The 22,678-nt window shown below is 35.1% G+C and overlaps 1 protein-coding gene across 1 annotated transcript in view; it reads right to left on the reverse strand.

The window, feature by feature from the left end:
* Positions 1 to 22,678, reverse strand: part of LOC121420416 (DNA-directed RNA polymerases I, II, and III subunit RPABC3-like) — a 58,988-nt gene that overhangs the window by 18,999 nt on the left and 17,311 nt on the right. Inside the window, exon 2 of the mRNA XM_041615043.1 lies at positions 13,849 to 13,932. Within this exon, the coding sequence (XP_041470977.1) occupies positions 13,849 to 13,932 (84 nt within the window). The remainder of the gene's footprint in view (positions 1 to 13,848; positions 13,933 to 22,678) is intronic.

Consider the following 22,678-nt stretch of genomic DNA (forward strand, 5'->3'; position numbering starts at 1 on the left):
ATACAGTATTTTTCTGTTGTACAGAATTTAATCAATCTTTTTCTCCTACAAAGTTTGATTGGTACAGCTTGGCTGATATTTCTGATAATATTGACTGGTAATTTGAACAGGACTCCTCCACTCCTAACATATTTTTGGTGTGTATATCATCCATCATCATCATCATCACAGATCTTGATCAGTTTAACATATAAAAGAGTCTAGCAATGATCAGGGGATAGACTGATCGCACTGACAGTTATCAATACAAACATAAATATAATAATCATCATTTGCTGAAAAAGCTTTAATGATGTGGGGTACTGGCAATAATCCTAATCATATCCCCATCCCCCCCAATAATGTATTAAGATGGGGGTGGGGTGTAGCCTAGGATGTGGCCTGTTTTATGGATTGGCGTGGTTACTTTATATCAAGACCAGAAGCTCGTAAGGTTGGCAGTTACTCGTGCCCTTGGTTTTTAATGATTAATTGTAAATTGCAGTAAATGAAATCAATCATAAAAAAATTCTATGACTGCTACCCTATAGGCCCCTGCACATTCATTTGAACATAAATTGTTGTTTATTTCAAGAAGAGGCCAAATAATATCATGAAGATACAAACACAGATCTCCATTGTAAAATGATAAAGTAACTTGTACCCTAATACCTCGTGCCTAATCTCATATATATTTCAAAGCAAGAATTATCTCGGCCAGACCAAATTTTCACATACAGAAAAACTTAAATGGCAGTTTTATATAAATACCTAGCAAGCTGAATTTGTACAGAATACACAGTATGTCAGTAATATAGGCCTACTACCCTTATATATTAAAATGCACATAAGATAAAGAGTAGGCAGAGTGAGCTACTACATAAATTTGTTGCTTCAATCTACCCCTATCTTTATGTACCAATGAAGTCATTTGATACATTTATTTTTTACGCTGGTTGAAGATCTCGCTCTTTCTCGTGAAAACACCATGTGAAGAGTACCCCTATATTTGAGATCAAGGATCTCAGATGTGAACAGAACCATGTGGTAAGCTATCAGATATCATTTCATGAGGGCAGACACATCAAACAAAGAAAGATGTATGAATTAGGAAAACATAATTTTGCCCAGAGGCGACCCCTTCATAATATTAGATAGGATTTTTAGGTTAACTGTCCTGTAAAATATGCTATAATTATGCCCCTAGACCCATAGTAGTATTTTCTTAATACAGACTAGTTGGCTGATGGGTTAACCATTTGGTAATGAACAAGTAGGGCCTAATTAGAAATTGCACATAGGCCTATGTATGCAAATTTTACACACAAAATACTTGGGCATGTTGCCCAAGTATTTTTTTTTAAATAGTGTACAGAGCTTTCTGCTATATGCATTGTCTTTAATGGTATTAAACAATAATGTTGTTTTTTGCCTTTGTGAGTTTTTGAAGATGAACTAATGTAGGAACATTTTAAGTACATGCCCAAAATATAATTGCCTAAATAGGCCTAGTAGGTCCATGATAATAGGCAAAAAAAAACAATAAAAAAACAAATATTTATTATCTATTTAGCATCAAAGAATATTGCTGAAGTGAGTTTCATACTTTAGGCATATTCAATTATTATAGTTTTACAGGAATTATTTTTACAAGAGAATTGGAATGCAGTCTAAGCCCTATTTTACATATCAGAACTGTAAAAAATCACATGGTTTGAAGGTTTAATAGGAACAATGTAGGCCTAATATACAAAATAATTAGCTGATAGCTGTTTTCAAAAACATAAACCATTTGCATTCTCAGAGCCAGACGATGCAGAATTGCACCATGTTCAAATTCAAATAAAAACTTAATGAAAATTTGAGATTATTCTACAAGTAATTATTGAATGACAATGAAGTTCAATGCAAAAGTTAAAGTTATCATGATAGAAGTGCATGAATCAGGGATAGGAATTCCATCTGAGCTAAAGAAACAAAGCCTTTAATATTTTGAGGCTTCAATACCAAGACTATAGCATGAGTTCAAATAGAGAGTTGGGTATACTATCAAGTCTATTTCTCATTTTTTTTTATCACAAGATATTGTGCAATACAACTGGCTGCATGCTGAGTCTGTTACAAATAACCATATGTTATTACAATGCAAACTTACTATATTATCACATATTGACATGGAATCATGACAATGAATAGGAAAAATAATTGGAATAAGAAATTTTTCAACCTAAGAAAAAAATATTTCAAGTAGATCTAGATTACACAAGGTAATTTCACTAATTTGGACAGTCTTGATGTACTGGTCTGGTGCATATGAATAAGTTGAAAACTATCTATCAAAAATAATCATATATCCAACAAAGCATGGTAAATGTTGAGTAACAAAAACCTGTAAATTAGGACAAGGACCAAATGAAATAGGCTGACCTAGACAGGTAGAATAGAACAAAGGTTCTGAACAAACAAGTATTGCAGATATATTAAACAAGTGATTGCGCAATCCTACTTACCTCTGTAACATAGTGAATATATTACATCATGTTGGTGGAAGTTGTATTAAAATATGAGATCCAAAGTGCGACAGGTATCCACTGCACTGGAAAACGAAGGTGGCCATTTTTCCAAGATGGTATAAGGAAGAGTTTTGACCCAACACCTCTGGATTCCACAAAAACCAACTCCGAAATGAGATCAAAATTGGAGTGAGAGAGAGCTTCCAACGTGTACCACTAGCTACGTACAGCAGAGAATGGATAATGCCTGTCCAGGCAGGCTACGTGCTATATATAGCCCAATGCATCATACACCCTCTGTGAGTCACCAAGTGATTCGTGAGTCACCCAATCACCCAACAGAAAGCAACTTCACTTCATTAATATTCATGAGCCAGCAAGCTGCATACCCAATGAGGGGAAACCTCCCTGATCGATATTCATGAGTGCGGGAGTCCACACACGCAGGTGTATGCGAGGCACACAAGAGCAGTATGCACTACTGAATATGCAATACACTTGGATGCACCGTGCAGTGTGCAACAATGGACCAATGGGGAGTCTGTAGCAACGTGGCTAGTCATGAGGAAGTGTGGCCTGGAACTTCAGTGGGCCAATCAGATGCAGAGTTGAGAGCCCTTCATTAATATGCATGAACACAACTTCACAAGTTTCTTGGTGGTGGTGGAGGAAGAGATTTGTATCATTCTAAGGAAACACCTTCCACTTCCTTCTCCAATAAAGATCTCCAGAAGACCAGGAGACATTAATGATAAGACACTGATCATGAGTTTGATACAAAGATAAATGTACCCTAAGGCCTCACCAACAGAGAGTTGATTAATCTGATTAACCTCATCTGTATGAAAATACATCAATGTCATCATTTTTTTCTTTCTTCAGGAAATTTGCACAAGAGTCCTTGTAAGAACAGAGCACACTGACATCAATGAATGTATGAATACATACATCACATCTAGAAATATACATATAATATATATATACACACACACACACTTGGTAAAAAGTTCTTGGACACTTATAAAAGTTAAAATATTCCATATAGATGTTTGATTAAAGGCAAATTATTGTATGTCAACATGACCAGACAATATTCCTCTTCCATGATATTTTCATGTGAACAGTCATATATGGGTGATTAAATGCTTAACAATAGCAATGTCAGTAAAAGAAAATTGCAAGAAATGGCTAATGATGGTTATCATTTGAATTGAATGCTTAGAGATGCATCATGACATGCATAAGATAATGAGATGGATCATTTGGACACTCAATTTCAAGATGAAGCTTTCCAACCAAGAACGTGCAAGAGCAATATGAATGTTGCATTCTGTGCAATCATTTAGACAAATGGCTCGATATTTCCAAGTTTCGCCAACAACAATTACAAATTTGAACCAGCGGTATTTGGCTACTAATGAAGTTAGAGACTGCCCTAGGAGTGGTCAACCTAGGGCCACCACCCCGCAGAAGATAGGAGGATAAGGATAATTTTCTTTTGTTTATGCCAAGATACTGAAATTTGACATTTTTTTCATCGACTAACTTTAAATTAAAATTCCAGTGGAATAGCAGGTGGTTTTAGACCGCCTCGAAGTTCGTCAGTTCCAGGCATTCTCTGATCGGGAAACTTACCCCGATCAGAAAATACCAGGTATTTTGGTAATGTGAAAGCAAACTACGCGTAACTTCCCCGAAAGAAAATACCCGCTAAATAGTAGGTACTTGGCGAAATTACGAGAACTTTCGCGGAGATTTTTCCAAGGTCGCAGGTATTTTGGCGATGTGAAAGCAATTTACGGGAACTTTTAGCCCAGCGTGTCGTTGGGCGCGGGAGCTGTGGGTGGCTGCTGGGCTAGTGATTTTGAATCTCGTGCCTTGCCTGCTTATCAGACCATACTGCGCATGCTCGTAACTTCAGGAACTTATCCCGAAGGGTATGTTTCGGGGCGGTGTGAATGCAGGAACAATTAATGAGTATTTTTTAGCCTAAAAAAGTTCGCGTAATTTAACGGGGATTCTTGTGATCGAGGCAGTTTGAAACCACCTAGTGATGCATCCATTGAAGCTTAGATTTTCTATCCCTACTTAAAGCAGCAAAATGACAAATCCCCTACCCCCCTCACAAATCTCCTCAAAATGGTAAAATAATTAAAAAAAAGGATGTGAAGTATAACCAATTACATAAAACATGATATTCATCAACTATGATTTGACATTATTTTTAAAAACACATTTTATTCAGATTCAACTGGCTTATCAATGACACACTACATGTATAAAAGTTAATTTGTTTGATATTTTTCAAAATGAAATTGTCAATAAATTATATACTTTAATACTTATTGATAGAGAAAATCAACAAATGGACTATAATTATAATTACATGTATTTTTCATCACAATTATCATGAGTGAAATTCTTGTCAGAAAGTCTTGGCTCTAAACTCATATCGAAGTTTATTTCCTTGTATTTGACAATCAATATTACCAGACATGTCTTTCATTTTATTCATCACTTTTTTAAAATTCAAATATTTCCGCCGTTTAACATATTTCAATAATTACATACATTTGTACCATTCTGTATCCTACTTTTGCAGGTTGATTTATATTGTAATTTGTCAAAATGATAGCATTTTATACTGTTAGGTGTATTTTTATTTTGGTTTTATTTATCTATTTTTTTTTTTTTTTTGGGGGGTAATTTTTATGAAATTGCCAATTAAATATTTAATGTTTTGGAATGCAATATAATAGACACAATATGTAAAGCATTCTAGAATACAATATATTATGGTATAGGATTTTATTTTAATTCCAATGGAAAGTTCGATACAGCTGGTAGGCAATAGAATCCAGTAGACTCATAGTACAGAGAGTTAAGAACTCAGTTAGAAAACTTGAATAAGAATACAAGTGGGAATTGTCTCTTCTCCCGTTTTACCTTGCTTCTCATCAAACAGAAGGGAATTTCATTGGAAGTTTGTGCCTGCACTGGAATTTTAACATGAAACTTTGCCATTCAACATGCAAGCATGATACCACTGCGCCATTTGGATGAGGTGCACAATGCATTCTAAATTTGTTTATATATATATATATATATATATATATATATATATATATATATATATATATATATATAGATCTTTATGATTCATGAATATTCATTGTAAAGTCTCTGAAACAAACATCACACACTTTCTGCTTTATGAAAAAATATATGCTTTGATACCCATAATTAAAATTAGTAGTGGAAACATACTGTTTTTCCCAAGTGTACCCCCTCCCTTTTGAAAGTGAGGACCCTCCTTTATTCTTCACAAATTTTCCACGGAAACATGACCTTCAATTTTAGGTGATAACTTTTTTTTTTCTTTTTTTTTGCTTTTAATTGGGAAAATGACCCCCCCCCCCCAACCTGGAAAATCCTGGATCCATCCCTGCCATGGACCTGAAAAGGGTGGAAAAGGCCCGAGGAGTGAGAGCATTTTCAACCATTACTAAAAATGCTGGACATCACTCTTGAGTCCTCAGCCCACTTTAACGGGTGATTTTACCCCTTTCCACCCTTTAATTTCTTAAAGAGTGTAGCTTTATATTTCCATTTTCCAAATGAATATCTACATATAATTTCAAATTTAGCTCTCAGCTCAAAAGGGTAAGGGGGGGGGGGGACTCCTCCTAGAATCATAAATGTGATTCTTTCCCTATATCAGTGGGACCATTAATAAAAACCAGAGTATTAGCAGGATAACAAGTCTTATCAGACATGGGTTGACATCCAGGCTTACTTCCTTCAAAGAAAGTCACTTATCTTTATTTTTTAGCTTCATTTTTGGGGGAGAGGAAAAGGAAGCAGCGAGCCGATAGTTTTTAACAATAAAAATTTCCTGGTAATAATTTTGTGGATGATATACAAACTTTGCAGAAAACAGGATCTAGATAAAAGTTTGCTAAATTTTGAAGTCTGTGTATACCACAGGACTGCTCTTGTAAAGGGCAATTTGCCCAGCTTGCCCCTAGAACATGAAAAAATGAAAATAATGGAATGGTTCTAATTAGTGTATTTACTTGACCATTAACAATCATCAAATAGATGCAACCAGTGAATATGTTTTCCATACATGTGTAAAATATATTTGGAGTTTTGAGTACGATACTCCATTGCTTTAAAAACTTAAAAGAATATACACAGACACATATCCCCTACAGAAATTGAAGTGTGCCGCATGCTAGTAACTAGCATGCGACTGGCAGGGCGGTCGCTTAATAAGCGAGTGCATGCTAGCGAACAGTCCCTGCTCGCTAAAAGATCGCTTAACTATTACTCTGCACGCATATTACGCGCTTATTAAACCAGCCACGTGCTAGTTACTACCATGCCGCAAGCTTGAAAATTTCTGTGGGGGATAGGCCTGCATTCTCAAAAGGTTTCAATAATTGTACACGTAGCATGGTACAAAACCACGGACTATGCAGATTCTGTGTACATAATAGGCTCATTTCATTGAGTTAACAAAGTTTAAATGTCCAGTTATTATTACGCTTTCAGCACAGCGCACTAAATTCATGCAAGACAATCCATGAAATCTGCTATGGTTTCGTACCTTGGTAAAAGTGAAACCACTCCTCGAAAATACAGGCCATAGATTTTCTATTTTTCAAAAGATTTTCCTGAACAAATATCAGTTACATTCATAACAAAACTCACACGTAATGACTATTTAAATTGATTCTTGGACTGAACAGGAAATGAAGCTAGAGATGAAAGTAACCTCGTCAGAATTCCCCACAGGAAGTCACAAAATGAAAATTAAAATTTTCTTTTCAAGGAAACCAGACACATGAGCAAAGTACTAATTCAGACATATTCTTAGAGAAATTTAAAGAATGAAGTATTAAATAGGCCTATACTGCATCTATTCCTTTCTTTGCTAATTTCAAATTATTTGGTCTGGAGTTCAGAAGAAGAATAAAAAGTGATAATGAATGTGAATTTCTTGTTCAATAGAAGACATACCTGTCATTCTATAAATGTTGCCATTTAAGGCCATCACATCGTTCTGTGCAAGCCTTGCGGGTAGTTACGGGTAGCTACATATTCTACCCGCAGGTTACCTGCATTGACAGTATATCGCACGTAGCGCACTGCCGCACGCAAGTAATTTGCACGCAGAAAAGTTTTGAACATGCTTAACACAATGTTGCGGGTGATTGTCCATAATTCATGAAAGAAACGGTCAGTGATTTTACACTAACTATATTCCTTTGAGTTTTTTAGATACAAATAATTTGGTAGCTTATAGTCATTGGAAATCATCGGCTTTATGCTCCTCTTGATATCTTTCAAATTAAAACAGATCACAAACAAATTCAAAACTTGTTGTAATTGTTGTGTGTGCAATGGGATTATATAGAACAGGTATGTTTAAAACCACCTTTATAATTAATAACAGCACACTGAGCAATCTCACAAGCGGTCCACCCGGATTCAAGATAAAATTCTAATGAAATAAAGGAAATAAATTCAACAATCTCTTCTCGGCATTCCTTCCTGGTCTACTTCCCCTCCAAAGGTGTATTTACACCTGCCAAGCCAGGTAAGATGCCCATAATTACACCCCCAAAAACAGAGTTACCACCACACCACCACCAGTGTCCACAGAGTATGTCACCAGTGTTTACAGAAAACTATACCAAGCACTTTACACCAGTGTTAAATTCACTTAGGTCAGCACTTGGTGCTAATTGGTGTTAAGCACTGAATGTTTTGTATTGATTTAATGTTCAAATTAAATGGTAAAATAAGTTATGAAAGTGTAGATGATTTCCTATCATGAGACAGCAAATGCAGCAAATTCAGCTCACCGTTCATTGACATGATTGAGAGACTGTTTCCCCGGGGGGGGGGGGGGGGGGGGGCACTCAGTATATAATGCATAGTGGGTATGTGCCGCGGAGGGGACCCCCATTTTCACACTCAAATTTCCGTTCCAAGGCATAGCATTTTTGCCTTGTTGAGAAAAAGAACAAAGAAAGCCGCTCCAAGGCATAGCATTTTCTTCTTATCGAAAAAAAAGAGAGAAATCCGCTCCAAAGCTTCGCAAATTTTTCGTTACGCCGCTCCGATCGCATTGAATGAGCCGCAATTTTGGTGAAAAGCGGCCGCAGAGCTCCCCCGGCGGAGGCCGCGCTAGCTGCATCATGCACACATGACCGTTCCATAGGGATGCATACGCACTCACACGCTGGCGATCCGTTCCAAGGACCCCCGTTTTCACAAACATTTGTTGTTACGAAGCCCGTTCCGAGGACCCTCCTTTTTACAATAAGCCCGCTCCAAGGCCCCCGTTTTTTGTCTCGCCCGCGGCACACCCCCACCCCCCGGGGGGGGGGGGGGGAACTCGACCAAAAAAGTGGTGGGGGTGTGCCGCGGGCGAGACAAAAAACGGGGGCCTTGGAGCGGGCTTATTGTAAAAAGGAGGGTCCTCGGAACGGGCTTCGGAACGACAAATGTTTGTGAAAACGAGGGTCCTTGGAACGGATCGCCAGCGTGTGAGCACGTATGCATCCCTACGGAACGGTCATGCGTGCATGATGCAGCTAGCGCGGCCTCCGCCAGGGAGCTCTGTGGCCGCTTTTCACCAAAATTGCAGCTCATTCAACGCGATCGGAGCGGCGTAACGAAAAATATGCGAAGCTTTGGAGCGGATTTCTCTCTTCTTTTTTCTCGATAAGAAGAAAATGCTATGCCTTGGAGCGGCTTTCTTTGTTCTTTTTCTCAACAAGGCAAAAATGCTATGCCTTGGAACGGAAATTTGAGTGTAAAAATGGGGGTCCCCTCCGCGGCACATACCCACTATGCATTATATACTGAGTGCCCCCCCGGCCCCCACCACTTTTTTGGTCGAGTGCCCCTCCCCCCCCCCCCCCCCGGGACTGTTTCATGAAGCATCTTACCAGTGATTTTTAATGACAAATTCCGGAGCCAATCAGATGCAAGAATTTCAGTAGCTAATATAACAGCTTTCAGAAAATCTAGGATTCATGCAACCCACATATCAGTTATTACCCCACTGCATGTAGTGAACACTGTACAGCAGACATTTGACTGAGATGACTTATGAGAAGCATTTGGGCAATGTATACTTATTTGAAACTTCATTTTAAATTAAAACACTGACTGAAAAAAAGGAATAATCATAATTTTGTGATACTTACATTTTCCAAGTGTTGAAAATGTGAGTTAACTCTGGCATTTTGACAGCTAATCCTAAACATACAGCTCAATAATACATGGTTTACAGGAGAAAAGCAACGTTGATGAAACGTACTGTATATTTTTCTCCATAGCCCTCTGGGAGAATGCTCATCATTAATAGTATCAACCTTAAAACAGGGTATGGGGTGAAAATCTTATCAAAAATATAGAACTGGAATAAAAAATATATAATATTGCTGGCTCAAAAAGTGCAGACATAGAACTAAATACTTGATATAAGACAGGAAGAACATAGCTTAATCCCTAATCACTCAATTAGTACCCCCGAAGTATAGAGAAATCCATTGATTTAGTGCGAAGAGATATTCCCTCCATTCACAAACCCTTGCTTCATCCCTAATATGAAAATGGTGCAGTCGTGATGGAGGAGCCATGTGGTTGGTGACAAGTCTGGACAAGTTTTGGAAGAGAGGTGAGACTTTACACCCCATACACAAGTTCACCTTGGCCTAGTCTAATATCAGACCTTCACCTTGCCCATATCAAACAAAGTTTAGGGTTTCACAGATAAATGTTCACATCAAAATATCAATCAATGTACCGTTGTTTAAAAGTTACTATGCCATCCAAATTGACGATGCTTAACAACCAATCAAATTCAAGGATTTTATGAAAGATACCATTGGATGGTAGAATTACTATAATAGTAACTTTTATGCAAATGCAACCAGATATGATTTATTTACCTTGGGGCTGTTGCTGAGTGGCTGACCTACATGTATATGCCATAAATAAATGACAGTGGAACAGCAAAAAATGACTTCCTCAAGGGTAAAGAGTGTTTAATGGCCAGTGATTGAATCCCAGACATTTATGTGTTTAGCCATAGACCACTTGGCCACAGCATCTTCAGCGAGTGTTTTCATGCAAATTTTTAATGATTAGTCTATTTTCAGTCACTTGGATATGGCCGCCTATGGCTATGAGTAAGAACCAGTGGGGTAGTTCAATGAGGGCTAAACCAAAGGGAATGAAGTCAATTTCTGAGATTTGATTGGTCAACAACATAAATACTTGCCAACATGAAATATTCCTAGGAGGGGGGGGGCTTTTTAAAAGACAAACATCAACTGAAAATTACACGTCCAATTAATAAAAAATATTAAAGTTTTGGAAAATATATGTAAACTGAAATCTTGACATATTCACTATATCCCCTAACATGCCAAGTGCTGATAAATGCCTCCTTGATCGAGTCAAGACAAACAAAATTGCGTCTGTGTGACAAGACTATTTGGATCCACACACTGTAAATAAAGGCCTATACAAATGTGCCTCTTTAGTAAATACAAAGAGATCAATACCCTTTTCTAATGTTTATGAATGAACTACTGGAATGAACTATGAATGGAAGAGGGTAACATGTTGACACTTGTTGAAGTATCTCTTTGAATTATTCTGACTTGATATAAAAGAGAACTAATCACATCTGCTCCTGTGACAATTGCTCTGGGTTTAATATCTCGGGGGACATAGGGTTATAGTTGGGGTTTTAAAGGGGAAGTTCATCCTGAAGAAAACTTTGTTGTAAAAATAGCAGAAAAAGTAGTAAAAAATATTGGTGAAGGTTTGATGAAAATCCGTTAAAGAGTAAGAAAGTTATTAGAATTTCAATTATTTGATTTGTGACGTCACAAACGAGCAGCTGCCCCATGGGTTATGTAATATAAAATGCATGAATTTCAAATTTTGTATGGTTCCTGATGACTTAATTTTGTTTTCTATTCATGATCGGGTGTGAAATGATTTGTCTATTGATATACAAAAGGTACAGTGAAAACCATTTTCAATTTTCTGAGAAAATGACATTTCATTGATTTTTTACCATTCGCTATGTAGGATTGCTGCTCGCATATGACGTCACAAATCAAATAATTGAAATTCTAATAACTTTTTAATTATTTGATGAATTTTTCTCAAACCTTCGGCAATATTTTTTATTTATTTTTCTGCTATTATTCCAATAAAATTGTTGTCAGAGTGAACTTCCCCTTTAATAGTTTTTGCTTCAGAATAATGTCAAAACAAGGAGTAAGGCAAGGTTTATTCAGTTTTGGAGGTTATGTTTCAATTGTTGCCAGAGGAAATTTCGTGTAACCAATAAGCTAGCAGCATTACAGTAAAAAAAAATCAAGACAGGCAAAACAATATTTTGCATGCTAGGTCTTCTTGCTAATTAGGCGAACTGCTCCGCAGCCCCTCCCCAACATTGTTTCTGAGTATGATCACCTAAATGAATATATAAACTTCACTATCATCATTATCATTATCATCACTGTCATCATCAGTACCATCATTACCATCATCATCAAATTCTTCATCATCAACATCAACTCCATCATTTAACATCATCATCACCATAATCAACATCATTGGCCACCACATTAATCTTCATAATCACAATAACACACCAAAATCATCCCCACCACCATTGTGTCCCCATCAACATCATCACCACAACTACCACCACTGCCATCATCACTATCATCATCATCACCATTCCTCATCATCACTATCATTATCATCATCATCATCAATACTACCACCACCACCATTATCATCTTCATCATCTCCCTACCACCACCACCATCATCATCATCATCATCATCATCATCACCATCATCATCCCATCATCATCACCATCACCATCATCATCATCACCATCACCATCACCATCATCACCATCATCATTACCATAATTATCGTCATCATCACCATCATCATTACCATCATCATCATCATCATCATTGTCGTCATCACCACCACAACCATCATCATCACCACCATCATTGTCATCACCTTCAAAATCATCCCCCTAACCACCATCATCATCTTCAGCCATTCATCCTGATCACCATCAACATTATATCACCACTATTCCATCCCCTTCTATCATCTCACCATGCGATATTCTTTTATATACCCCCTTCAACCTCTCACTCTATGGTCTATTTCTAGTTGCATGAATCACTCTTAGTCATAACGTAGGTAAGCAGATTTCTCTCCTACTCGTCTTCCATTGTTGATCATCCGATATTAGACTGGAGATGCAACAACTAAAGCATCCAACATCTGATATACTGTTGTTCTGTACAGGTACGCATCCTCCTTGGTCAGATTTCATAAAACGTTTTGATAACAGCTTACAATAATGATTGATCTATTGATGATTTGTAATTATGATCAATACAATTAATACTACCACACAATAAAACTCAGTCATGCAAATGATTGAAAGGATGTATATTATACAAATATACCAGGCTTTGAGTAAGTATAGTGGGAATTATTCATCTGAGATTAAACTGGCGAGCCGTGTTAAACTCGCCTTTTCATATGTACGTATGAACGCGATCTCTGATCCCTTCTTCGCAGTCTTCAACCCGGCTCGCGGATTCAACACGCGAGCCGAGTCAATGTGTAAACACGGTACAAATGAGATAAAACACCGAAGAGGATAGATGGTTGAGGATGTAAGATCTGTGGCCGGCAATGAAGATGTGCATGGTGTGGTTTGTATGATCAGATACCAAAAATATTAAAAATTCAAATTCCAAAATGAATCAATGACAATGGATTAAAGAAAATTCTTCATTGTAAAATTGAGATGTTAAATTGATCATACTCAAGGATTCCACATGAATTAGTAACCCTTTTTTAAACCTTTACACAGGCTTTCACACACTGACTAATGAATTTAGCAATTCTCATAGGATTTGTATTAATTACAATACATGTTGTTTGCAACTTTTGCATACCAATTTTTTTTTAGATTCTTTTTTTTTCAATGAATACTATTTTTTAAATAACTTAAACAAGAATTGTTGCCAAACATGTTTGGATGGTGCATATATTTAGAAATTCTAGGGATGTATAAGTATCATTAATGATATCATTACGATTATCATTATTATCATTATTAGCATTATTATTACTATTATTGTTATTATATTATCATATTATTATTATTGTTATTATTATAATTATTATCATTTTTAATTATTACAATTATCACTACTATTATCATTATTATTATCAATCATCATTTCTATTATTATTTTGTATTTACCAAAGTCGACAGGATAGTGTTGGGTGTTGACGTCTAGTATAAGATCCATCTTAAAACTCTCACTCTCACAGTGAAGACGAGAAACTGTAAGGAAAACAACAAAAATATTTAATTGGTCAGCAATATGATATGTAAATTTTATGAAAAAAAATGAATACATAATACTTGTACAAATGGTATTATCATAAGGAAACTACATGCAGATCCACTGGAATAGTAATTACTAAAATTACTCTAACAAAGGTCTGGCAGTAATTAATAAATATACATGTGTTCTTTAAGACTAAAAGTGTACCATTTCAAATAAAAAATATAAAAAACATGTTTTGCAGATTTCTATCAAATTCATCCCCTACTAATAGGACATATGTGTACATGAACGTGTGATGTTCAAGTACGCAGATGTTTTTAGTGTTTTCTTTTCTTTTTTTAGTAGTGCATTATATTTCAGTCTCACTTCCTTAAACCAATTGATTAACATGCAATGAAACATGAATTTAAAGGCCCACTTCGTATGAACTTGGCTGCCAATCTTAAAGCTTGTATCAGTTTCTATCAAATCTGCATATTATCCAATTTAAAAACCAGGGGTAATCTGGGCTGAAAATGAGAGAATGTGTACAGATAAAGACAAAATCAGATGAAAATGCCATTGGAAATGTCACCAAAGTTGGACAAGAAATAAAAAAGCTATGACATTTTAAAGATTTGCATTATTTTGGTCTTCTTAAATGTAAAATGAGCAAGTTGATGATGCCATATCCTCACTTATTCTTTTGTATGAAATTTATTTAAAATTCTATCCACCTAGAAAAAAAAGTGAACTGGCGATTGTCATTGCTACAATTTATTTTGTAACAAGAGAGGGATATCGTCTGCACATGCATGAAAATATGAACTGATTAGGATTCCACGCATATGAACTGTTTCCACATAATAATTGCTAAACTTTGAAATTCTATAATTATGTTTTATATATTACGAGATTTGATGAAAGTTTCAGCGCTTTGTTTGGTTCTTACTTTATTATGTATTGTAGATATAATTACATATATGTGACCTATTACCCCAAAACTACCAATGAGTTGCCGGTAAGGTTCTCTAAATAGCCAAAATAGTAATTTAATCTCCGAAAACCAAAAATTGGAAACATATCTTATCTGAAAGAGCCATTCTTCTTCATTCTATAAAAATTTGAAGCTGTGAAGTTAAATAAAAGAAAAGATACAAGAGTTTCTTGGACACTACTTTTTCTGACTGCTTGGAAGTTTCACTGAGATTACACAGTATGCACTCCTCATGCTTGAGTGAACCCCAAATCTTGTTTTCTTCTTATTGTTTAAAGGACAAGTCCACCCCCCAAAAAATGATTTGAATCCAAAAAGCAGAACACTGAAAATTTCATCAAAATTAGATGTAAAATAAGACAGATATGACATTTCAAAGTTTTGCTTAATTTCACAAAACAGTTTATATATGCACATCGTGGTTGATATGCAAATGAGGAGACTGATGACGTCATCCACTCACCATTTCTTTTGTATTTTCTTATATGAAATATAAATAATTCTAATTTTCTCCTCATTGTCAAGTGAAACAGTGATTAATTCCTCCCTGAACATGTGGAATTCGCATTGTTTAATACTATGATTCAGTGAAGTCGGTCCCTATGGTAAAACCTATAAAAAATGAAATATTGTATAATTCAAACAATAAAAAACAAAAGAAATAGTGAGTGATGGACATCATCGACTGAGTCATTTGCATGTCACTGAGTTGTGCATATCACTGTTTTGTGAAAAATAAGCGAAATTTTAAAATGCCATAACTTTCTTATTTTACATCCGATTTTGATGAAATTTTCAGTGTTACATGTATGCTAGTTTGATTTTTCTCTATTTATTCAAATCAACATTTTGCTGGGGTGAACTTGACCTTTAAGCTCTTGCTGAATTTCCTGTGCATTCAATAAAGTACTTGTAATGGTTATTGTTGGTCAATTTTTACATATCATATGTCATTTTAAAGCTTAGAAAAAGAATTTTCAAGCTCAATAAAAATCTTAATATTCATTTTGGCCGACCTTTTGATAGTCTTAGGGTGGCAGGTCACATACTTTCAACCAAATAATACCCTTTTCATAAACCTATTCTCCAATTAGCCGCCTAAGAGTAATGCGGATAATTCAATAAAAATTGCGTTCATAAACTCCGAAAATAAGCCGCATTATTTTTACGAGCGCCCGTCCTGAAAAAGGCGGATAATCGCCATGACAACTGGACACTCCCCCTCCGATGCGGTTGTGTTGGAAAAGGGTGACCTTGTGACTGCACCATGGCAATTATCCGCATTATTTGGAAATGCGTTCATAAACTCAAAATCTTATCCCGATGCCCTTATTATGCGGATAATAGCAGCATCAGAGTAATGCGGATAACTCTTGTCCTCCTCCAATTTTACGACCAAATTATGCTGCTGTTAGCCGCCTAATTCATTTTAATTGGGTTTATGAAAGGGGTATTTTTGTTAGATATAAAGAGCATATTATAAAACACTTGTTGGATGAAAGAAACAATCAGATAACTTATATAGTAGAGATTAATTTTGCTTTACAAATTTGAATAGCATTTTTGGTCATAAGCCAAAAGCTCTCAACTAAGTAATGTACAGTCCTGTATAAAAATATGCTATACAAAAGACTTTAAGTATCATAGCAGTCTTTCAAAAATGTGGAGCAAATTGCCATGCTATACTAGGTATTAAATTATTCCCCACATAGGTAAAAAAAAATACCTACATTAATACAGCTTGTATCCTAACAGGGGTGTTTCAATTTTGTACATATTTTGCTCCATACTTTTCTGCTGATTAAAGAATAAATTGATATTATCACAATATATTATGGCTTTAATTTACAAAAGGGAAGCGTGACCTATTGAACATTCTAGCCTGGCGAGGCTTTCTTCCTTGTTACAAAACTTCAGTTGTAATATGATTAATTAATGCTTTTAATGACCTTTGTCTATGCAAGCTCAATTGAATGGTATCAAAACTGATACCAATAGAAAGTGAAAAAAAGAATATGAGGCAGATAAAGAGTTAGAAAGGGAAAAGACAAAAGGAGAAAGAAAAAGGGAATAAAGCAATCTCAAAGGAGAGGAGATGGATGACTGTAATGGATAGTTTTTTTGTCCATGAGAATTGAGATGTTAAGTACAGTGTACTACACAGTAAAAACACTGTTTAAGATTTTATACAATGCTGTTTACTATAAGAACCTTACAGTATTAACATTTAAAAAATCATGTTTAATTTATTGAAAATTAAACTTTGTTGCTTAAGATTTAAACACTTGTTTAAACTGTTTAAACAATTACTGTAAGGTTCATATATTAAACAGCGTTGTATAATTTTTTTTACTGTGCAAACTTAATGGGGATATGGGCATGGCCAAACCATTGAGCTAAAAGAAATTAGTAAACAGATGATTTTAAAACTAAATCTAAAGTTATGTTTATTTCATTCTAATTCATTTTTCATTGAAATTCTGTAATCAATTTGTCTTTTGACTCATTTCTTGCTTGCCTTCACTCATCCACTTTCTCCACTCTTTCTTTTCTTTCTTTCCATTTTTCTAAATATTGGCACCTCTGCTAGTAGTAATAATGTAATTATCTACATGTATGTAGGCTTGAGACCCTCTGAGATTTAGGATATTTGTGTGTGATTTTGGGTTCCTTTTGAGTTGGGGCTCTTGTTAATAGACTATTTTGGGGTCCTGGTTGCCCCACTAAACCCCCTTTCCTTTTTCTCTTTGGGTCTCATTTCCCATTCCTTCAGTTAATGTATAATTTTTTATTACTTTTTTTTCTTCATTCGTATGAATTTGTGTATTGTATTTGAATATTTACTTATCACGTTTTTCTTCAAATTTTTGTCATGATTCTATTGTAAACCTGTCACATATTTCAGTCTTTGGACTGTTTGCGATTGTATTTTGATGGTTTTATCGCCATTAAATCTAATTATATCATGTTAAATAATGCATTTCTTTTTAGAGGTCAAGTCCACCCCAGAAAACTGGTAATTTGAATAAATAGAGAAAAAACCAAATAGCATAGCTCTGAAAATTTCATCAAAATCTGATGTAAAATAATTAAAGACAGTTATGGCATTTTGATGTTTCGGTTATTTTTCACAAAACAATGATCTGAACAACTTAGTGGCATGCACATGAGAGAGTTGATGATGTCAGTCACTCACTATTTCTTTTGTTATTTATTGTTTGAATTATACAATATTTCATTTTAATATAGGAACCAAACAGAATTTTTGTTTTATTTACCAGTAAAATGTAAAATTACTGTCCCTAAAATTCAGTGGTCAAGTTATCTGAAAAAAGACAATGAATTCATATATTTTCAAAATAAATAATCCTGATTTACCAAAACTTATACGATATCAATCCAATTGTGGAATACTACATTTACCCACATGAAAGGCACTCTGTTCATCAATCTATTCAATAGTGCAACAGTGTAGGAGCAATTACCAGTAACTCTAACTTAACCCTCAATATATTGCTAGTGAATTGACATACATGTAATTAATTGTTTCCTTTATATTATAGTGGTGACATATAGCCCTTTACAACTGTATCCAAACAAGTAGATTAAATGACATCCCAAAACTCACACAAGTGTCTGATTCTTATGTCAATGTTTCATTTTTTAAACATTTTTGTAAATTGCATTAAAAGATAAGTTTATCATTATGTGTATAGAATAATGTTCACTTCTCTGACTTATTACTTGAATATATATTGTATATATTATTTTTTTGTGAAGTTATGGAGATAAAAACATTTTTTTTCAATATAAAAAATGTGTCTGGTTTAACCCCTCATGAAATACTTTAGATAAAAACTTATGACTTGTGATTTTACAAAGTATGATTTGTGATTTCACAAGTATTACTAGTGAATGGGATTTTCTTTTAAACCTCTAAGTCTGAAGATAATTTGATTTGAACACACAAAGAATATAAAAACAAAGTTATGGCATTTTTAATATTTGCATTATTCAGGTGAAACAGTTCTCGGCATGTCTTCTTGAATATTCAATGAGCAAACTGATGATGTCATACATGTATCTCCGCTTGTTCTTTTGTATTCATTATATGAAATCAGGATAATTAAAGGTTTTTCCTTCGAGCAACAAAAATATTGGAATAACAACTGATGCTTGCGCATTAGATATTCAGTGCTGTAACTTATTTCCATACAAGGGAGACACATCATTCACACAAGTATGAAATATGAAACAATTGTGATTTCATGTAATAACATAAGAAGAGGGAAAGTGGGGATGTGAAATCATCAGTCCATCTAATGAATATTCATGAAGACGTGCATGTATACCTGACATCACATTATATTGCTATTTTAAAACTCAATGACTGCACTATTTGTTATCAGATGTTGATGGAAAATTTTCACCATTTTACTTTGTGAATTTTGCTTTATTTATAGAAATAAATCTTTTCAGCCCGGAGCAACCCTTCAATGAATAAACAAAAAAGGCATGATCATCATATGCTCAACCACTTGCAGGAGCATCAACGGCATATATTTTATGAGGAAATATTCAACACTAAACATGTTGTAACTAGGTGATTTTTCATCAAATGTCGAATCAAAATTTGAATACACACTATTTGAGCTTGCCACTTCATTGCAATATTTGATAATTTATTACTTTTACTTCAAATTATAATTAACACACATGTTTATGTATACATCAGGGAAAAAATAACATGGGGGTGATTTCGCCCCAATATGCTCAAAAGAGCCGGAGAGATAGAATCTAAAGAGCCTGCAAGAAAAATCCCCATTCATATTGAGAGGACTGTTTTATTTAATTTCTTTCACATATATTTTCCCCCGTAAAAATATATGACATGTTATATGTGTACATTGCAATTTCTCGTACTCAGAGAGAGAGAGATAGAGAAATGAAGAGTTTAGTTGCAAAAGGGGTTAGGTCCACTTTGGACCATTCCGAGAAACATGTTTTTTTTTTTATTCTCACTTTAAATATTCTTATGAGAAACTAAATTGTCATGATGTCCTACCCTAACATAAATTTGGGTATAAAAGAAATCTGTCTTCAATTTATTTCTATAAATTAAAACAAAATATCAATGTGGACCTAACCCCTTTTGCAAGCAAACTGAAATGAAGCCAATCTCTTTTGAATGATACAGTGATTTTTCTTTGCCACTTTTTTTCATGTTTTAATACAAATTCTGAATTGTCTTTGGTATCATCAGAGCGACTAAACATCTATAGATTTAGAGACAGAAAACAATGAAGTTTATGAAAAATGAACCTAACCCCTTTTGAAAATCAGCTCTTCAAATAGAGAGAGAGAGAGAGAGAGAGAGAGGGGGGGGGGGGCACACAGCAGTACATGTAGTCTGCAGGTACAGACCCTGATGGAAACTTTAATCAACAAATGAGCCTTGGAACAACTACAACTTGAATGCACAATTCCCAGTCATGGAGTCTAGGCTGCATATATATATATATATATATATATATATATATATATATATATTCAGGCCACTTTTCTCGAGAAAAGGTTTGATATAGCAGAGGCCGAGAGCTGTGAAAGGAAGGATCTGGCTGCCTATCTTTAGAAACATCTGCTGGTAGTAGTAATGGTATCATGGCCTGGGTTAGAACAGGGTCAAAGACTACATCCTGGAACCTTTCCTTGTACATGGTACTGGTAGTAAGGACCTAGTCTACCAGGACAGACACGTATTTGACACTTCAACCAATAACAGGTCTAGAATGAAGACTAGACTAAAAAAGAAAATGTCTGTGTCAAATAATACCCCTTTCATAAACCCAATTATGCGGCTAATAGCAGCATAATTTGGTCGTAAAATCGGAGGAGGACCAGAGTTATCCACATTGTATTGATGCTGCTATTATCTGAAAAAAATAGTAGCATCGGGACCAGATTTTGACTTTATGAACGCATTTCGAAAGTAATGCGGATAATTGCCATGGTGCGGTCACAAGGTCACCCTGTTCTAACACCACCGCATCAGAGGGGGTGTGTCCAGTTGTCATGACGATTATCCGCCTTTTTCAGGACGGGCACTCGTAAAAATAGTGCAGATTATTTTCGGAGTTCATGAACGCAATTTTTATTGAGTTATCCGCATTACTCTGACTTAGGCGGCTAATTGGAGGATGGGTTTATGAAAAGGGTATAAGAGAGCCAAACACGATGATCACAGTACACAGTGAATCTAGTCTCACTAATTCAGACTCTGCAATATGCACTATGTGGATTGCGAAAATCAAGGGTCTGTGCATACAGACTAGAATTAAGGACCCCCCCACCACCACCACCACTACCACCTTAATTATACTTTATATCATAATCACATATCCAACAGGATTATGTACTGTATGCCTACATTAGATATTTAAAGGTCAAGTCCACCTCAGAAAATGTTGATTTAAATCAATAGAGAAAAATCAGACAAGCACGATGCTGAAAATTTCATCAAAATCGGATGTAAAATAAGAAAGTTATGACATTTCAAAGTTTCACTTATTTTCAATAAAATAGTTACATGAACGAACCAGTTACATCCAAATGAGAGAGTCGATGATGTCACTCACTCACTATTTCTCTTTGCTTTTTAATGTTTGAATTAGACAATATTTAAATTTTTACGAATTTGACGATTAGGACCTCCTTGCCTGAAGCACAAACTGTTAAAATAATGGAATTCCACATGTTCAGGGAGGAATGAAACTTCATTTCACAAGACAATGACGAGAAAATAAAAATATTTCATATTTCATATAATGAAATACAAAAGAAATAGGGAGTGAGTGATGTCATCAACTCTCTCATTTGGATGTAACTGGCTCGTTCATATACCGTAACTATTTTGTTGAAAATAAGCGAAACTTTAAAATGCCATAACTTTCTTATTTTACATCTGATTTTGATGAAATTTTCAGTGTTATGCTTGTAGAATTTTTTTTGTTGGGGTGGACTTGTCCTTTAAAGTAAATTTATGAGGAAGTTGGTATGGTAGATCAAGTTTACGTGCTCAGCCTAACATGCTTTATGTGCAATTTTCAAGGTCACTGCTCCCAAGTTCACTTCATGTGATATTAATAGATCGGGGGGGGGGGGGGAAGTTATCATACAGGGTACAGTACTGTTAAACAGACATACCAAGTTTCTATTTTCTTTTTCGTTTAATCTTCCTATTTTCCTTCTACCAAAAGTTTGAAAAAAATTGAGGTAGGAGGGGAGAGACCCCTAGTCCTCTATATATTGCCCCCTGGGCATGATTTACCTTCAGCTACATGTACATGTATTTAGCACAGGACATAGCATTGCAATATAATATTCATGGGCTAATTGTATAACTGATTATAGCTTAAAGGTCAAGTCTACCTCAGAAAAATATTGATTTGAATCAATAAAGAAAAATCAGACAAGCAAAATGCTGAAAGTTTCATCAAAATCAGATGTAAAATATTAAGAAAGTTATGACATTTTAAAGTTTCGCTTATTTTTCACAAAATAATTATATGCACAATTTAGCCACATGCAGATGAGAGAATCGATGACGTCCCTCACTATATCTCTTTTTTTATTGTTTGTACAATATTTCAATTTTTACAGATTTGACAATAAGGACCAATTTGAATGAACCATAAAATGGTTAAACAATGGTAATTCAACATGTTCAGGGAAAAAAGAGGACAATCAGGAGAAAATCAAAAATG

This window comes from Lytechinus variegatus, chromosome 8 (genome assembly GCF_018143015.1).
Source record: "Lytechinus variegatus isolate NC3 chromosome 8, Lvar_3.0, whole genome shotgun sequence".
NCBI classification, from domain to species: Eukaryota; Metazoa; Echinodermata; class Echinoidea; order Temnopleuroida; family Toxopneustidae; genus Lytechinus; species Lytechinus variegatus.